The sequence below is a fragment of the Colius striatus genome, chromosome 6 (genome assembly GCF_028858725.1).
Source record: "Colius striatus isolate bColStr4 chromosome 6, bColStr4.1.hap1, whole genome shotgun sequence".
Lineage (NCBI taxonomy): Eukaryota > Metazoa > Chordata > Aves > Coliiformes > Coliidae > Colius > Colius striatus.
The window spans coordinates 6,888,194-6,901,583 of NC_084764.1; the positions used below are offsets into that span (position 1 = coordinate 6,888,194).

Here is a 13,390-nt window from a genome sequence, read left to right on the forward strand (position 1 = left end):
GCATTTTTAACAGTATTTCAGAAGGACTTCTCCTTTTGCAATTTGTTGATAGTAACACTTGACCACTGAGAGTAACTACACCAACATATCAGAAAGTCAAACTCATCTTGCAATGTCTGGAAAACAGAAGCCAAAAAATGCCTCTTTTAAAGCAGACTCAAAGTCACTGTATTCAGAAACATTCACACACTCACTGTGGATAAAGGAGCAATTTTCATTTGGAGTTTCTCTACCATCAAGAAGTGACTGATTCTTCATCAAGTAGTATAAATACAGAAAGGGCTTGGAGCAAATCCCTGCAAATTAAGTCTTCTTTGTGCCTCCAAGAGGAATTTTTGTAATTTACTGTGTGAATTTTCCTCTGAGATTCAAAAGTCTTTCATAGAATCATAGAATTCTAGAATGGTAGGGGTTGGAAGGGACCTTTAGAGATCATCTAGTCCAACCCTCAGAAATGTATTTCTATAAGAAAAATGTCAAGGTTCTTAGTGTTACAGAGTAAGAACAGGCAAATTAGTTGCTTTTTTTTTTTTCCTGATTTAAACATACAGGTATTAAACACTCAAGTTAGTCATATGTTTAACTATCTATCTATGCCACAAGAGTAAAATAGCAGCTTCTGTTCTCAGATCTGTTACAGTTTTGCCTTGGTCAAGAGGAGGTCACGTTAAAAGTGTGCTTGCAGGCAAAGGCTGTGAAATGAACTCTCCAGAGCCTCTACCACTCTTACAGCTCTCTGTCTTCCTTATAAGATGAGAAGAGGAGATTTTAGCTGCTTACCTAACAAAAAAAAAAATCAAGAGCTGAAGAGTGGGTGAGCTCTGGTAGAATTAACTTGCAATATCTGGCAGCCTACCTCTTGTCCTGTGATAGGCTTAACAGTATCTGTTGACTGGAAATGGCTTGAGGATAAGCAAGCACCCTTAGCTGCAATGGGAAGTACCAGTCCTTTACTGGCAATGGCTTTGTCTTGCCCCTCTTTTCTTGTGATTTAAGGATAGGTAACAGGATTGTTAAGGGAGATGTCCCTTAACAGAAGCAGATTGACCTGCTTCTGCGGGGGGGTTGGACTAGATGATCTCTAAAGGTCCCTTCCAACCCTACCATTCTATGATTCTATGTCATTTTTAGAAGCTTGAGCTCTAGGCTGGGAAAAGAGTGTGTATTTCAGATCTCATGCTCGAGGCTGTGAAGATCATAAGACGAACTTGTAGAGTTTGGAGCTGGTCTCTTCAACCAACTAACTAAACCTGTGGTGCCATCAGTAGTGTACTTAAGGCTGTTGCTGAATGAAGGGGGCTAAGAAGTAAGACCCCAATGATCATATGTATAAAGAAAAATGTAAACTTTCTCCTTCTTTATGAAGCTTTTATTCAATTGTTAAATAGAAAGAGGTAATAACTTAAATGTGCAGACAAAAGGAGGAGCACACAGGATGTACAGAATTCTTATATATATGGCTTGGGGAATAAACTTTCCCAGGAAGATGAAAACTTCGATTCTTAATAGAATTAAATTTCATACTGATCCAAGCCAGGATAGAGGCAAAGGAGGAAACACATAATTTCAATATTCACAGAATAAGTTCTTCTTCAGTGCATCAGTTGTTGCCATTAAGTTTTCTTTGAGTCCTCACTGTAAGTGAAATGAGAGAATATTTAGCTTTCCCAGCTCTCTAAACAAACTGTAGTGTCTCTAAATATATGTAAATGTTAAATCACATTGCATCTGACAACTAGGATTGTTTTATAATTGGTGGCACATCAAAATGGCAGGGAGAGGTTTCTTAATCTCCTTTCCTTTTATAGCTACAATGGACAAAAAACCATACACATAGAGATAATGCAAAATTGCTGTTTTGGTTTGGTTGTACAGTTAAGCTTTTGCCTTTCAGTGGATTTATGCAAACTGTGTGTGCTTGTTCTTATCCCAGGGCAAATACGAGGTCATTTGACATAGCTGAGCTTTTTTTCACGCTGGCTAAGGCAAGCTGCACTATTGTACAGCTGCTGTAGGCTGCAGGCATGCCCACAGGTATTTCTTTATTGCAGCTGATACTGTGGTAGCTTAATTGTATAGTTGTGGCCTTAGTTCTTAGTGAAATGGAACTGAAGAGAATGTAGTTTAGGTGGATACATTCAAAGGCTCCTGATCTTGGAACTACTGTTTCGCTTCTTGCCATGGGACGGGTTGACTGGGTTTACCATAGATTTATGATGGATTAATACACACTGCATTATGATTTATTCTCTTTCTACTGTGCTTGTTACTCTAGCAGTAATATTAATCTGATGTTACCCTTATTGGGGCGTGCTTTGGAGTGGCATGTATCTGAGAGGCAAGGCAAGCAGTGAATTGCCAGGCCAACACCACTTGTGCTGACTGTAGCCCCACCTGCCTGAATGAATAAATGGTATCAGTACAGGACTGATTCATTATATTAAAAACAAGGTAGTTAGTGATGGCTTGTGTAGGGAGTGGTTCCTCAAACAATGTTTTTCCTCTGTGAAGAAGGAGGTTGATTTGATATAGGTTGTTTTTCTTTGCCATTCTCCTTGTTCTCAGACTTACCAGTGGTAAAGATGGCTTGGAAACCAGAAGCTGTATCAGCACCATCTGTGACAAACTCTACAAGCATAAGATTACTAGTAGCAACTATGCCATTAGGTATCTTTGATCCACAGGTCTTGTCCATGAGAACTGCAGAAGACTTGCTGGATCCATCATAAACTTTAACATAATCACCCTGACATCCTCTGGTTTTCTGCAGCTCAAAGGCTTGAAAGTACAAGGAAACCTGGAAGGGAAGAGAAAAACAGCCTTTAATTTGTCTTATGTGATTTTTTTCTTATGGATTATCCTCTAAATCAGAGAGAATCTAAGCTGTAGACAAGACCAAACTGTAACTGCTTACCCAACTTTGTCTCACATCCCCTGAAGTTGCAGGGTTCAGATCTAATGGGCCTGTGACTGAGTGCTCTCGTGCTCAAACTGCTTTGACTTGATTTTGCACACCTGAAGCCTAATGTATGGAGGTTTTCCAAAATGGGAACTCTGTAGCTGTATTTGCCATACATGGCTGAAGGACATGCAGAAGTAGAGACTAGTCTGAAATCTCTCCCATGGTAAAGATCTCATCTGGCAACTGCTATGCAGGCAAAGGGCAAAATGCTGAATGTGGAAAGAAGAAAGGTCAGCCATACTCCAAGACCACAATTAACCTGGGATTACCTTTCCGGATCGGGTTCGGAGGAGCCAGACACAGTTGGTGTTATCTGAGTAATTTCTTGGGTGGTTGGCAGATCTCAGTGACCCAAATGCTGCATCAAGAATAGTGCTGCAGCGACCTGAGAAAGAAACATGGTTCACTTCAGCACTCAGCTTACAAAACCTTCCACCTTTTCACAGTTGCAATCTGTTCAGAGTTGTCTCGATTTTCTGATCTGCCAGTATTCATTTCACAGTACTGGCACATCTTGATTAAGATGAAGAGTTATCTTGTCCTAATTTTCACATAATGCAGAAGTATCTGCATCAAAGTGGAAAGTAAAGTAGTACTTGGAAGAATTCTTGGCTTTTATTAATTAGCTCCATAGTTTACCAAGGGATCTCTTTCTGCAACTCTATTATAAAGAGTGTGAGAGGTTTCACTTCACTGCAGTTGGTGACATTATTTTCCTCTGAAATGGGGAAGTGACGTTAGAAGACTCAAACACAAATATGTCTCTGCAATGCATCCATTCTAAGCTTAGCAGGAGGACTTGGCCTTTTCTCTGTTCAGGGGTTAACACTTTATTCATCATGTTTTTTCCCTTTGGCTGAATACATTTCTCTGATTGTATGGGAGAATTTCTTTTAGCAGAGGTTAAAATGAAAGAGTTAAAAATACACAGAATTTTAGAATGACATGTTATTGAAAACTAGACAAGGCATCATGAAAATGTTCCTGCTCAGGTGAGCTTGCAACTGTTTCAGTTTGGCCTGGGTTTTGAATACAAGCTGCAATGAGAAACAGAGATATCTGACTCTTTGTGGAGTTTATGGTTGTCTCCTGAGCTGTAAGACACCAAACTACTCCAGTGAAGTGTACAAAGTGGTATTCAGTTGGACCAGTTGCACAGCAGCCACTTATGCCAATAGAGAATGTATTTGATTTAATTTGGAAGCAGAAAGCATCTTCTCCCTAAGCATAATGTGCCTCTAGCATCACCTTTGCATTCTCTCCCTGAGAAACCCTAATGGGCATCATGAATTGAGGAGAATAGTCTCACAGTCTGTGATGAGAAACCTGCTTCTGCCACGTGCCCAAACACCTCTGTGAAGGATCTGAGCAGAAAACAAAAGAGATACTTACTGCAGTTGTAAAGTTTGTTGATTTTGGCCACATCCAAGTTGCTCAGCCCCTGCCTCTGTCCAATATGTACTGATTCATCAGGAATTGGTACAATTGTTGCTTTCCCAGTGGTATTGGAGAATGTGTATCTGCAAAACAAAAACACACCACATTTAAAATTATGACCTTTAAGAACAATTGCTTCTTTTAGGTTTAATGGCATGCTTTGGAGGGAGAATGAGAATCATACATAAGCTGTTGTTGTGGCTAACAGAACAGTGCTGTTCAAATAGGTTTGATTAAGTTGTCTGTCAATAAGCAAAGTCAATCTCAAACAGCCCTCCTTTGCTCCCAAGCTCGGCTGAGAATGGCTCCTTAATGGAAAGCTAAAAGATAATGAATTAATCTTAGGGAGTGGCTTGTCTTGACTGACTTGTAGTGTTTTTCTCAGAAGGAGAAATGGGTAAACTGGTAGTTAAGAAAGAGTTATTATAGTAAATAGTTCTAATGTTAAGATAAGAGCTTCTAGAAAAGCAATGCCAAGCTGCTACTTACGGGCCATAGTGCATTACTGAGGAATAGTCATATGGAAGATCCAGGTTCCTGGAGTTTTCAAATTTCCTGAAGTCTGATCTGTCAGCTGTAATATATGATATCATACTTTAAGTGTGTCTCCTATCTGCTCCCTTTCAGGGAAGAAGGAAGAGCTGGGAACAGTTATCTAGACCACTATCTACATTGAGGAGTTCAAAGGTACTTACACGGATTGATGTACTCCCACATGATCTTTACATGCTTATCCCTGTCACTTCGAGAATGTTCATGCAAAAAGCCCAGAGCATGGTTCAGTTCATGTTGAATTATTCCTTTCCACATGCAGCCTCCTTTCATCACAGAGACAGTCTGTCCACCTCCTACTTTCCCATAGTTAGACCAGCATCTGAGAGGCACCAACAGAAGACACATGGGATTTTTGTTGTCAGGCAGGCAAAGGGACAGTACAGAGAACCTTGCTTCACACATGTGGGAGTTGAAGGATTCCCTCCTGTCCACTACATAAGGGCAAAACTGACCATGGCATAGAAAACAACAAATACTGTGTGATCATTGCTAAAGCTTTCTGGAAGATCTTCATTAGCACAGAGGCTCCTGCATTCTGCCAAAGTCACGGTGACTTCAGCACCCTAGAAATAACAATATCTTATCAAAATAATGAACACTGTCTCAGACCTGGAGCTGAGCTCCACTTTCAGACTAATGGATGTTGAACAGTTCTCTCATAGGTTCCAATTCTGACCTCGACAGTCAATTGTGGGATTCAGAAAACTATTTATTTTGTATGTTGCTATTGGTTTTATCTATGCAAATAAGACCCACAGCAATCTGTTATGTTGTGCTCAAGTGTGCATTATACCACACAGAACACATGAGCTTAGATATTCTTTCCACCTTAATAGTGCTTTCCCACTATTTGCATCGCTTCAGTGTCTTTGGTGAGCCCCTGATGCAACTGCTGAGTCTTTGAACTAGCAAAGTATCTAAGGAGGGTACCTAAGGTCATATAGAATAAGTGTAGTGAAGAACTGAGAAACAAGATAGAAATAACTTGTTAATTTACTATTCAACTCACCCGTCTGCAGATTTAATGCTGAGGTAGTCACGTTCTGTCTGGCGGTTCACAAAATTAATACAAGTCAGTGCTTCAAACTCTGCCATGGCTTCATGAATCCCATTTATGTGGCTCTCCTCTGGAGAAGAAAGGGTCAGTTTGGGGGGTTAGAAACATTTGGAGAGACAGAAACATTAGCCTATGCTCTCTCTTGCTTTTTGCTCAGTAACAAATATCATTTAAGATATTAATAGCCTGGCACAAGATCTTCTTTATCCAGATATTTGCCCATTTGAATTCAGGGGGGAACCTTTTTTTCCTCAGCTACTGGTTTTAAATTATAGTGGTGATTGTTGATGTGTCTTCTGATTGGACACCTGGAGACAGCTGTGGGAAGCTATTTTGCTAACAAAAAGTAGGCCATTGAAACCACACTGCAATAGGCATGAATCTTATAAAGGCAATAAATCATCATTCTCATCTCCAAGAGACCAGACACAAAACATTATATATGCAAACTTCTCAAGGAAATTTTACTGCTTTTCCCTTTTTGGGTCTCTGTAATTTACAATTTGTGCTCGAGCAGCACAAGTAAATCCTCAGTACCTTAGAATTTATTTAATCAGCTGTTTCTGTGGCCACTAGGAGTAGATTTCTACCTGAAGCTTATTACATACAATTCATTTTACAAAAATAAAAGAATTATCAAAACTTGCACCCACCATAAGTAGGATCCAAGACATAGGGAACACGAACAATGCCATCACTGGACTGGGGCCAATTGCACTGGCGACAGTTGAACGCACTGCGACTCCTTCGTGGAGCTATGTCACCTTCTTGCAAGAACTGAGAGCTGTCTGTGGCAAGAGAGAGTGGAAATACCTGAGACATAGATTGGTGGATGCTTGCTAAGCACACTTGGAAAACTGTCTGTCTCAGCTTTCTTTCCTGTTTTCTGCTAAGCATCTGCTCCTGGCTAGTGTGAGAAAGGGACTGTTGGGCTACATGGACATTCCCTGCTTCCCCAATTTTGCTGCTGCATTCTTAGCTAAGAGGAGAGGTGGGAAGCTCCAGCTCTGTTGAATGGTGTTGCTGCAAGGTAGTGAATGACTGAATGTAGTTGCAATAGTGGGAGGAATGCTGTATTTTGGTGCCATTTCATCATCCATCATGTGACAATAAATGATTGGCATCAAAGATCTGCCCAGGAAGGGAGCTGGGCAAAGGCAGTCCAGCAAGGCCAATAAAGAAACTTGAGAGGGCAGGCAAATCAAAAAGAGAAGTGAGTGATGTCTAGAGAAAACTGTTGGAATGTTTGGTGTCCATTTCTTAAGATACCATGGGGCTTTCATAGACCACACAGTAGTCCCAGTGGCCAGTCTCTGGGCATCTTTTATATGATGGTGTGTAAGACAGGATAACTATTTGGACAGACTGTAGTAAGACATTGTACCATCCACACCTCTTCCAGAAAGCAACAGAGACAACAGAGGCTTACTGCAATAGGTTTTGGTGGTGTTACCTTTGTTAATTGTCAGAATTTTGTTAAAAATAACTTCATCCTCGAAGTCCGTCTCTGTAGGTGATGGAGATTCTGTGCAGAAATAGAAGAGCATTACTTTCTCATTCCCAGGGAAAAGAAAAATCCTGATTTTTAACCTGATGAGTTTCGAGGAGCTCATTTAGATCAGCGATGCAATGTAAAACTTACAGAGCCTGTTTAGGGATGGACACGGTGTGCAGTCATTTGTTCAGTGACACAATCATGTGAACCTCCCAGCTGTGGCTATTTTGGCATGAATCTCATCCCAAGAGTCAGTCTTTTTCAATCTTTCCCTCTCTCCTTCCCCCCTGTCCCCCCTTCATTGCATTTTAAGGCCTGGACCTTTGGCAGTCTATGCTGTCTTGCTGGAGTGGCCAGCTGGCTGCATGGCTCCCTCTGTTTGTACTCAGAGCAGTTTTCCTTCTGCATGCACAGAGGGAAAATCGTACTCAAATCCCCAAAATGAGACACCAGGAGCAAAAAAATGGGTAGAGAGCAGTCCTGCTGCTTGTTGCTGAGCATGCTGACCTTTTGAAAAGCCCTTGAAACCAATGCAATAGCAACTACATTCATAGTTCATGGGTTGGAGTGACATCCTCAGCTAAGCCCAGCATCACAGGACTCCTAGGCCACACATGTAGGATCAGCCAGCTCTGAGCATTATGCAAGTTTTGACATTGAAGAAAGCACAAGCACATTGCTTCTGCCCTTTCTGTAACCTTTGGAAGTGACAAGTCAGGCCACTGTCTAAAGTAGAGCTATTTTTAGCAAAAGTAACAGCTGAGGTTTTTAGCAAGGCCAAAACCAAGAGACTCCACTTTGCTTGAAGTATTATAGTGAGTGCACTCATTTTACATGTTTTCCTTGAGATTGACTTGTGTTAAGTATTATTTTCTGGAATCAATTGGTACTTAACAATCAGTATATCCAATCAAATATTTACATTTAGTGGAAATAATACATACCATATATATCCTCTTGTGTAGTAACCTACAAGAATGATGCACTGGTATTATCACATTGGATATTTTAACATAAATATCAAATAATATAACATGCAAAGGGTCCAAAAGAATCCAGGCTACCACTGAAAAGATCTTTCACCAGTGCAGTCTTGAGCTTTTATATGTGGCAGACATTCTTTTGTGATATGTTGGTGAATATGGATATGATAAAGGGAATCAACATAGGAAACTTGGGAAATGCAATCTGAGGTGTGGAGTAAGTTTCAGATATGTCAGGTTTATTTATCTCCCTGCTAGCAGGAGTTGCTGAGAAGTTCAGCAAGGTTGCCGAAATTGCAAATGAAGGATGCATCAAGAAGAGTGTGGGCAGCAGGTCAAGGGAGGTTCTTCTCCCTCTCTACTCTGCCCTGGTGAGGCCTCATCTGGAGTCCTGTGTCCAGTTCTGGGCTCCTCAGCTCAAGAGGGACAGGGAACTGCTGGAGAGAGGCCAGCACAGGGACACCAAGATTATCAGGGGAATGGAGCATCTTTCGTATGAGGAAAGGCTGCGGGAACTGGGACTGTTTAGTCTGGAGAAGAGGAGACTGAGGGGAGATCTTAGTAACATTTATAAATATCTAAAGGGTGGGTGTCAGGAGGTTGGGACATCCCTCTTTTCTATAGTAGCTAGCAATGGGACAAGGGTTAATGGGATGAAGCTGGAACACAAAAAGTTCCACTTAAACATAATAAAAAACTATTTCACTGTGAGGTGAGGGAGCCCTGGCACAGGCTGCCCAGGGAGGGTGTGGAGGCTCCTTCCTTGGAGGTCTTCAAGACCCGCCTGGACATGTTCCTATGTGACCTGTTCTAGGCGAACCTGCTTCTGCAGGTGGGTGGACTAGATGATCTCTAAAGGTCCCTTCCAACCCCTACCATTCTCTGATTCTATGATTCTAAGTATCACCTCACAGCAGGGAAAGGCCACAGTATGTACTCTTTCTAGGGAACTACTGTAAGACTGGTACCCAGCTGTGGGGATCATGCCAAACAGATTGCCCCACTTCCCTTGCCCTATGTAAATAAAAAGTGAGCTTGAGTTTTCTCTGTGACTCCAGAGAAGGTAAAATCTTCCTGGGATGTATGAGCTATATCTGAGTATTGTAGAACAATATATGGAGTAGGGATGGAAACTGCTCACTGTTACACTGTTGATCTGAGAAGACTTTTCTGCACAGATGGAGATACTCGAGTCTTGTTCTCACTTTCCACAATGCTGGACCCCAAAGTGATCAAAAGAGCTGATTTAGTTGTCCTTACCTCAGTAGCTTCTGTTGCTGCAGAAGACAAGCAAAAAGGGAGAATTAAATTCTGAATGCAACTTCAGAGTGCAGTACATAGTACAGACCCCCTCAGCCATGGGAATGGCTTTAGCAGGTCCCTTTGCTTGATGTGAAATGAGGTGCACTACCCAATGCTTGCACACAAAAATTAAACTGATGTTTAGACAAACAGCTATGAAAATTCCTGGATCACACTGAGGTACAGAGTCCTGCTAATTTACCTCTAAGAATCAGCAAAGCTTCAGTATGGAAAGTGATAGAGGAAATTAGGAGGAAAATATGCTTCGTCCTGAATTTCACTGGAAGAGATGCAGGCTAACCAGCTCAACAATCCTTTCTGGTTTCACAGTGTCAAAGAGTAAAGTCATAAAATGGGATGAAGGCTGTAATTTAGCATGGAGCAAATAATCTCAACTTCAGTATGCACCTGACAGCAGCTTCGAATCATTGTGAGTCCTGAGGTGTCTTTCTAGTGTTACATCTTTTGATTTCTACCAAATGTCTGTTTCTAGATACAAACATGGAAGTGAAAATCTGATCCCATATATAAATTTCTGATCAGAAACTTGGTTGTGATAATATGATGAAAGTTCAGAAATCACAAGTCTATAGAGGTCATCCAGGTTGTCTGCGTGCCCTAAGGCAGAAACAGTTTTATCTGTTAATCCTGACCACAGTTTGTTTGACCTGTTTTTAAGCATGATGGATATGCCACAAGCTTCTGTAAATCTCTTCTAGTTTGCCAATAATTGCACTCTTCCTTGTCCAAACAGAAAGCTGCTCTTTTTTTTCCCCCTGACACAGAGAACAGATGCAAATAGTTCTTATTTTTAAGTTTAGCCATGTTCCATATCTTTTTGACCATGTTTTTGCAGCAGAAGATATGCCAAGTTCTGTCACACCTTGCAGCACCTTTCCCTTTTCAGTGGTTTCCACCCAAATGTACTTAGAGGACTTCCTCCTATTCAGCATATAGCTAGAAGCTGCAACAGAATTGTTTTTATTGAGCCAAAATGCTTCAGTCTGTCTTTCCAGAGTTAATTCAGTTACGTGGCAATGGAAGTCCATTGTGATGATGGTGGTTTACTGAAGGAAATTTCAGTCAGTTCCCACCAGCTGCATCAGAGAGATGCATCTGAAAACAAATTCTGCAGGGAGGCCCATTTTTGAGATGGGTTGACTGGATTCAGAATTCAAGAGGCACTAGATTAATTGACTAGCCAAAGTCAGTTGAGATTAGGCTCCAGATTCCTAGGCACATAAAGCCTGCAACCCTGTTTTAAAACCAAAAGTTTAAAATCACAGAAGGCACCACATAAAATCACATCACAGAAAGCATCTGCCATGTCTTTGATCAAACAAATATCTGGTGTGATGCAGCTTTCAAAATGGTACAGTTCATATTTTCCCTGGACCATAAATGATAAAAGATGCCTCAAAAGGGACAAAAAGCTGTAACAATGGCAAACTGAAACTCATAGTACACATTTCTCCCAGTAACCCTGCAACTTTCATTCCCAGCAACTGACTTTTTGGAACTTGAACAAATGTGGCCCCCAGTGAACTCCAAATACACTGAGCAGTAATTTTATACCATCACCTTGTTCCAGTATCACAAATGACAGCTGAAAAGAAGAATTAGTTCTTTTCATTATCCATGTGCTTTCTCTGAATATGTCAAAGCAATTTTTTTTCCAGGCCATTTCCTCTCACTACACATCACCCCCAACCTGGCAATTTCTTGCTGTAATTAAAGTCTACCTACAGGTTTACTTCCAGTTACCTTCTCTGGAGATCTGCAGCTACCTCCTCCTATCTGGGAGCAGACAAAAACTGTTCAAATGAGCTTGTACTATTTGTTCTCTATCCCAGCACAAAGCTTCCTCTTACATCTGCACCAAGGTAGGGGAGGTGGTAAAAGAGAAACAGTCTTTTTGTAACTCAGTCATAAGATATCAAAATATATTAATAGCATTTTCACAAACCTGTGAGAATGCATCTAAATTAACCTGACAAATCACACCCCAAAAGTATATGTAAAGCACATCTGCATGAAAACACATCTACACTGCATCCAGTAACAAATTAAGAAACATAGCACTGTTCAAGAGGCCTGAGGCAGTGCTTTCACATGCTCTAAAGCCAAGTCACTCACACACCAACAAAGCATATGACACACAGTCAAGAATTAACAGTTGCCTTTAAAATACAGTATAAATTCAACTTACTTGTGCTGTTTTCGTAATCCTCCTGCAAAACCAATAGGTAAAAAGCATTATTTTTCCATAAGTCATAAATGCAGCGACAATAGCATCAGAATCAGGCCAAAGGGAGGAATTAAATGATTTTATTTGCTTTATATTAAATGACTAATATTTTTTCCTGCAGGAAATGCAGCAAAATGGGTTTCACAGCTTGTCTCCAGGAAGAACAGGCCAATTAGAAGATAGAGCACAGTTGCATGGAACTGCTCTCACCTGAATAGGGAAGCCCAGGGCAGTATGAAGCAGAAATGTAATGAAGAGTAGAAACATCTTCAGATCCATTCTCCAGTCAGTGCTGACAGACCACCCTGTCCTTATCTCTGTCTGTTCGGGAGTGCTGCCGCTAGATATACCAGCAGAGCCTGCTCTGCCAGGGCTGAAAAAACCTGCAACCAGCCAATGGGGATCCTAGCATGGAGCAAACTTCTTTTGCAGCCTCAACAGCCAGTTTAGCCTCTGGGCATCTCCCAGTGCTGTACTACTGCTGTCACTGTGATCTGTAGCATCCCTTGTCTTCCTACTCTCATTCATGTTGCTCTCTAGGGTTGGATGGGCCTCATGCTTGTGCTGCCATGCACTTCCTATTTCTTGGAGGATCTTTTATTTAGTGTTCAATTTGACAGATACCACCTAAGCAGCCTTTGCTCCTAGATAACCTTCCAGAGTACTGTATTGTTGGGATTTCATATGGTAGGTTGTTCTTTATGTCACAGAAAGCACAGAAGGCCATGACACTGTTGCATTGCTTTGGAACATACAATGCATCACTACTCTATGCCTTCCCTGGGCAGATATCCTTCATCTTCTATAAGCAGAATTTTTCTTTCCTCCTCTGTGTTTCTTGATGTTTCATCAGGATCGTTTCTTCTGTTCCATAATTTCTGGCAGTTTTGACAGTTGTAGGTGCACTTGCAAACTTTATGACCAGCAAACAGAGGAGGGAAAAAAGACAGCAGCAGCATAAGCAGCACTTAATCATTTTGAGGACGATTAACAGACCTGCTGCTCACTGGAGTGCACTTGTCCAGAAGTGCACATAGGAAGCACACCTAGTAAAAAATGCTTGTAGGAGGTAAATGAGCAAACACTGATTGTCTTGTCACAGCAACCTCTTGCTTCAACTATTTCTCACAGTAAAAGTCTGTTTGGTGGAACCATTTGCTGAAGGTGCTGTAGCTGAAGAATTGTCTAGTATCTGATACACACTTGGTTTGTGTCAGAGTGTATTTTCCATGCATGGAGCCAGAAACTGAAATACAGAATGTACAGGTTCTGTCTCTAGACTGTGCCAGAGCAAGCTCTAAACCTACTCACACAGTTATTCCTTCTTTCTATATTGAATAAGATATTCCAG

General features: G+C 41.1%; 1 protein-coding gene across 1 annotated transcript; it reads right to left on the minus strand.

Moving 5' to 3' along the window:
• Positions 1–2,485: 2,485 nt before the first annotated feature.
• LOC104551971 (astacin-like metalloendopeptidase) lies at positions 2,486–12,318 on the minus strand. Its single transcript, XM_061998176.1, has 12 exons — positions 12,250–12,318; positions 12,001–12,022; positions 9,750–9,766; positions 8,451–8,475; positions 7,465–7,536; positions 6,665–6,799; positions 5,964–6,081; positions 5,095–5,273; positions 4,889–4,973; positions 4,355–4,482; positions 3,232–3,347; positions 2,486–2,797 (listed from the first exon to the last, which is right to left on the minus strand). Exons 1-12 carry the CDS (start codon positions 12,316–12,318, stop codon positions 2,486–2,488), a joined length of 1,278 nt encoding a protein of 425 aa, XP_061854160.1.
• Between the last annotated feature and the right edge of the window lie 1,072 nt (positions 12,319–13,390).

What these genes read in the sequence shown, in the direction of transcription:
- LOC104551971 (XM_061998176.1), bottom strand. Translation starts at nt 12,318, where the DNA reads ATGGATCTGAAGATGTTTCTACTCTTCATTACATTTCTGCTTCATACT. An exon ending in CCCTGGGCTTCCCTATTCAG is followed by an intron (nt 12,023 to 12,249) that starts GTGAGAGCAGTT and finishes TTGGTTTTGCAG; the next exon opens with GAGGATTACGAAAACAGCAC. An exon ending in CAACAAACTTTACAACTGCA is followed by an intron (nt 3,348 to 4,354) that starts GTAAGTATCTCT and finishes TTTCTTTCTCAG; the next exon opens with GTCGCTGCAGCACTATTCTT.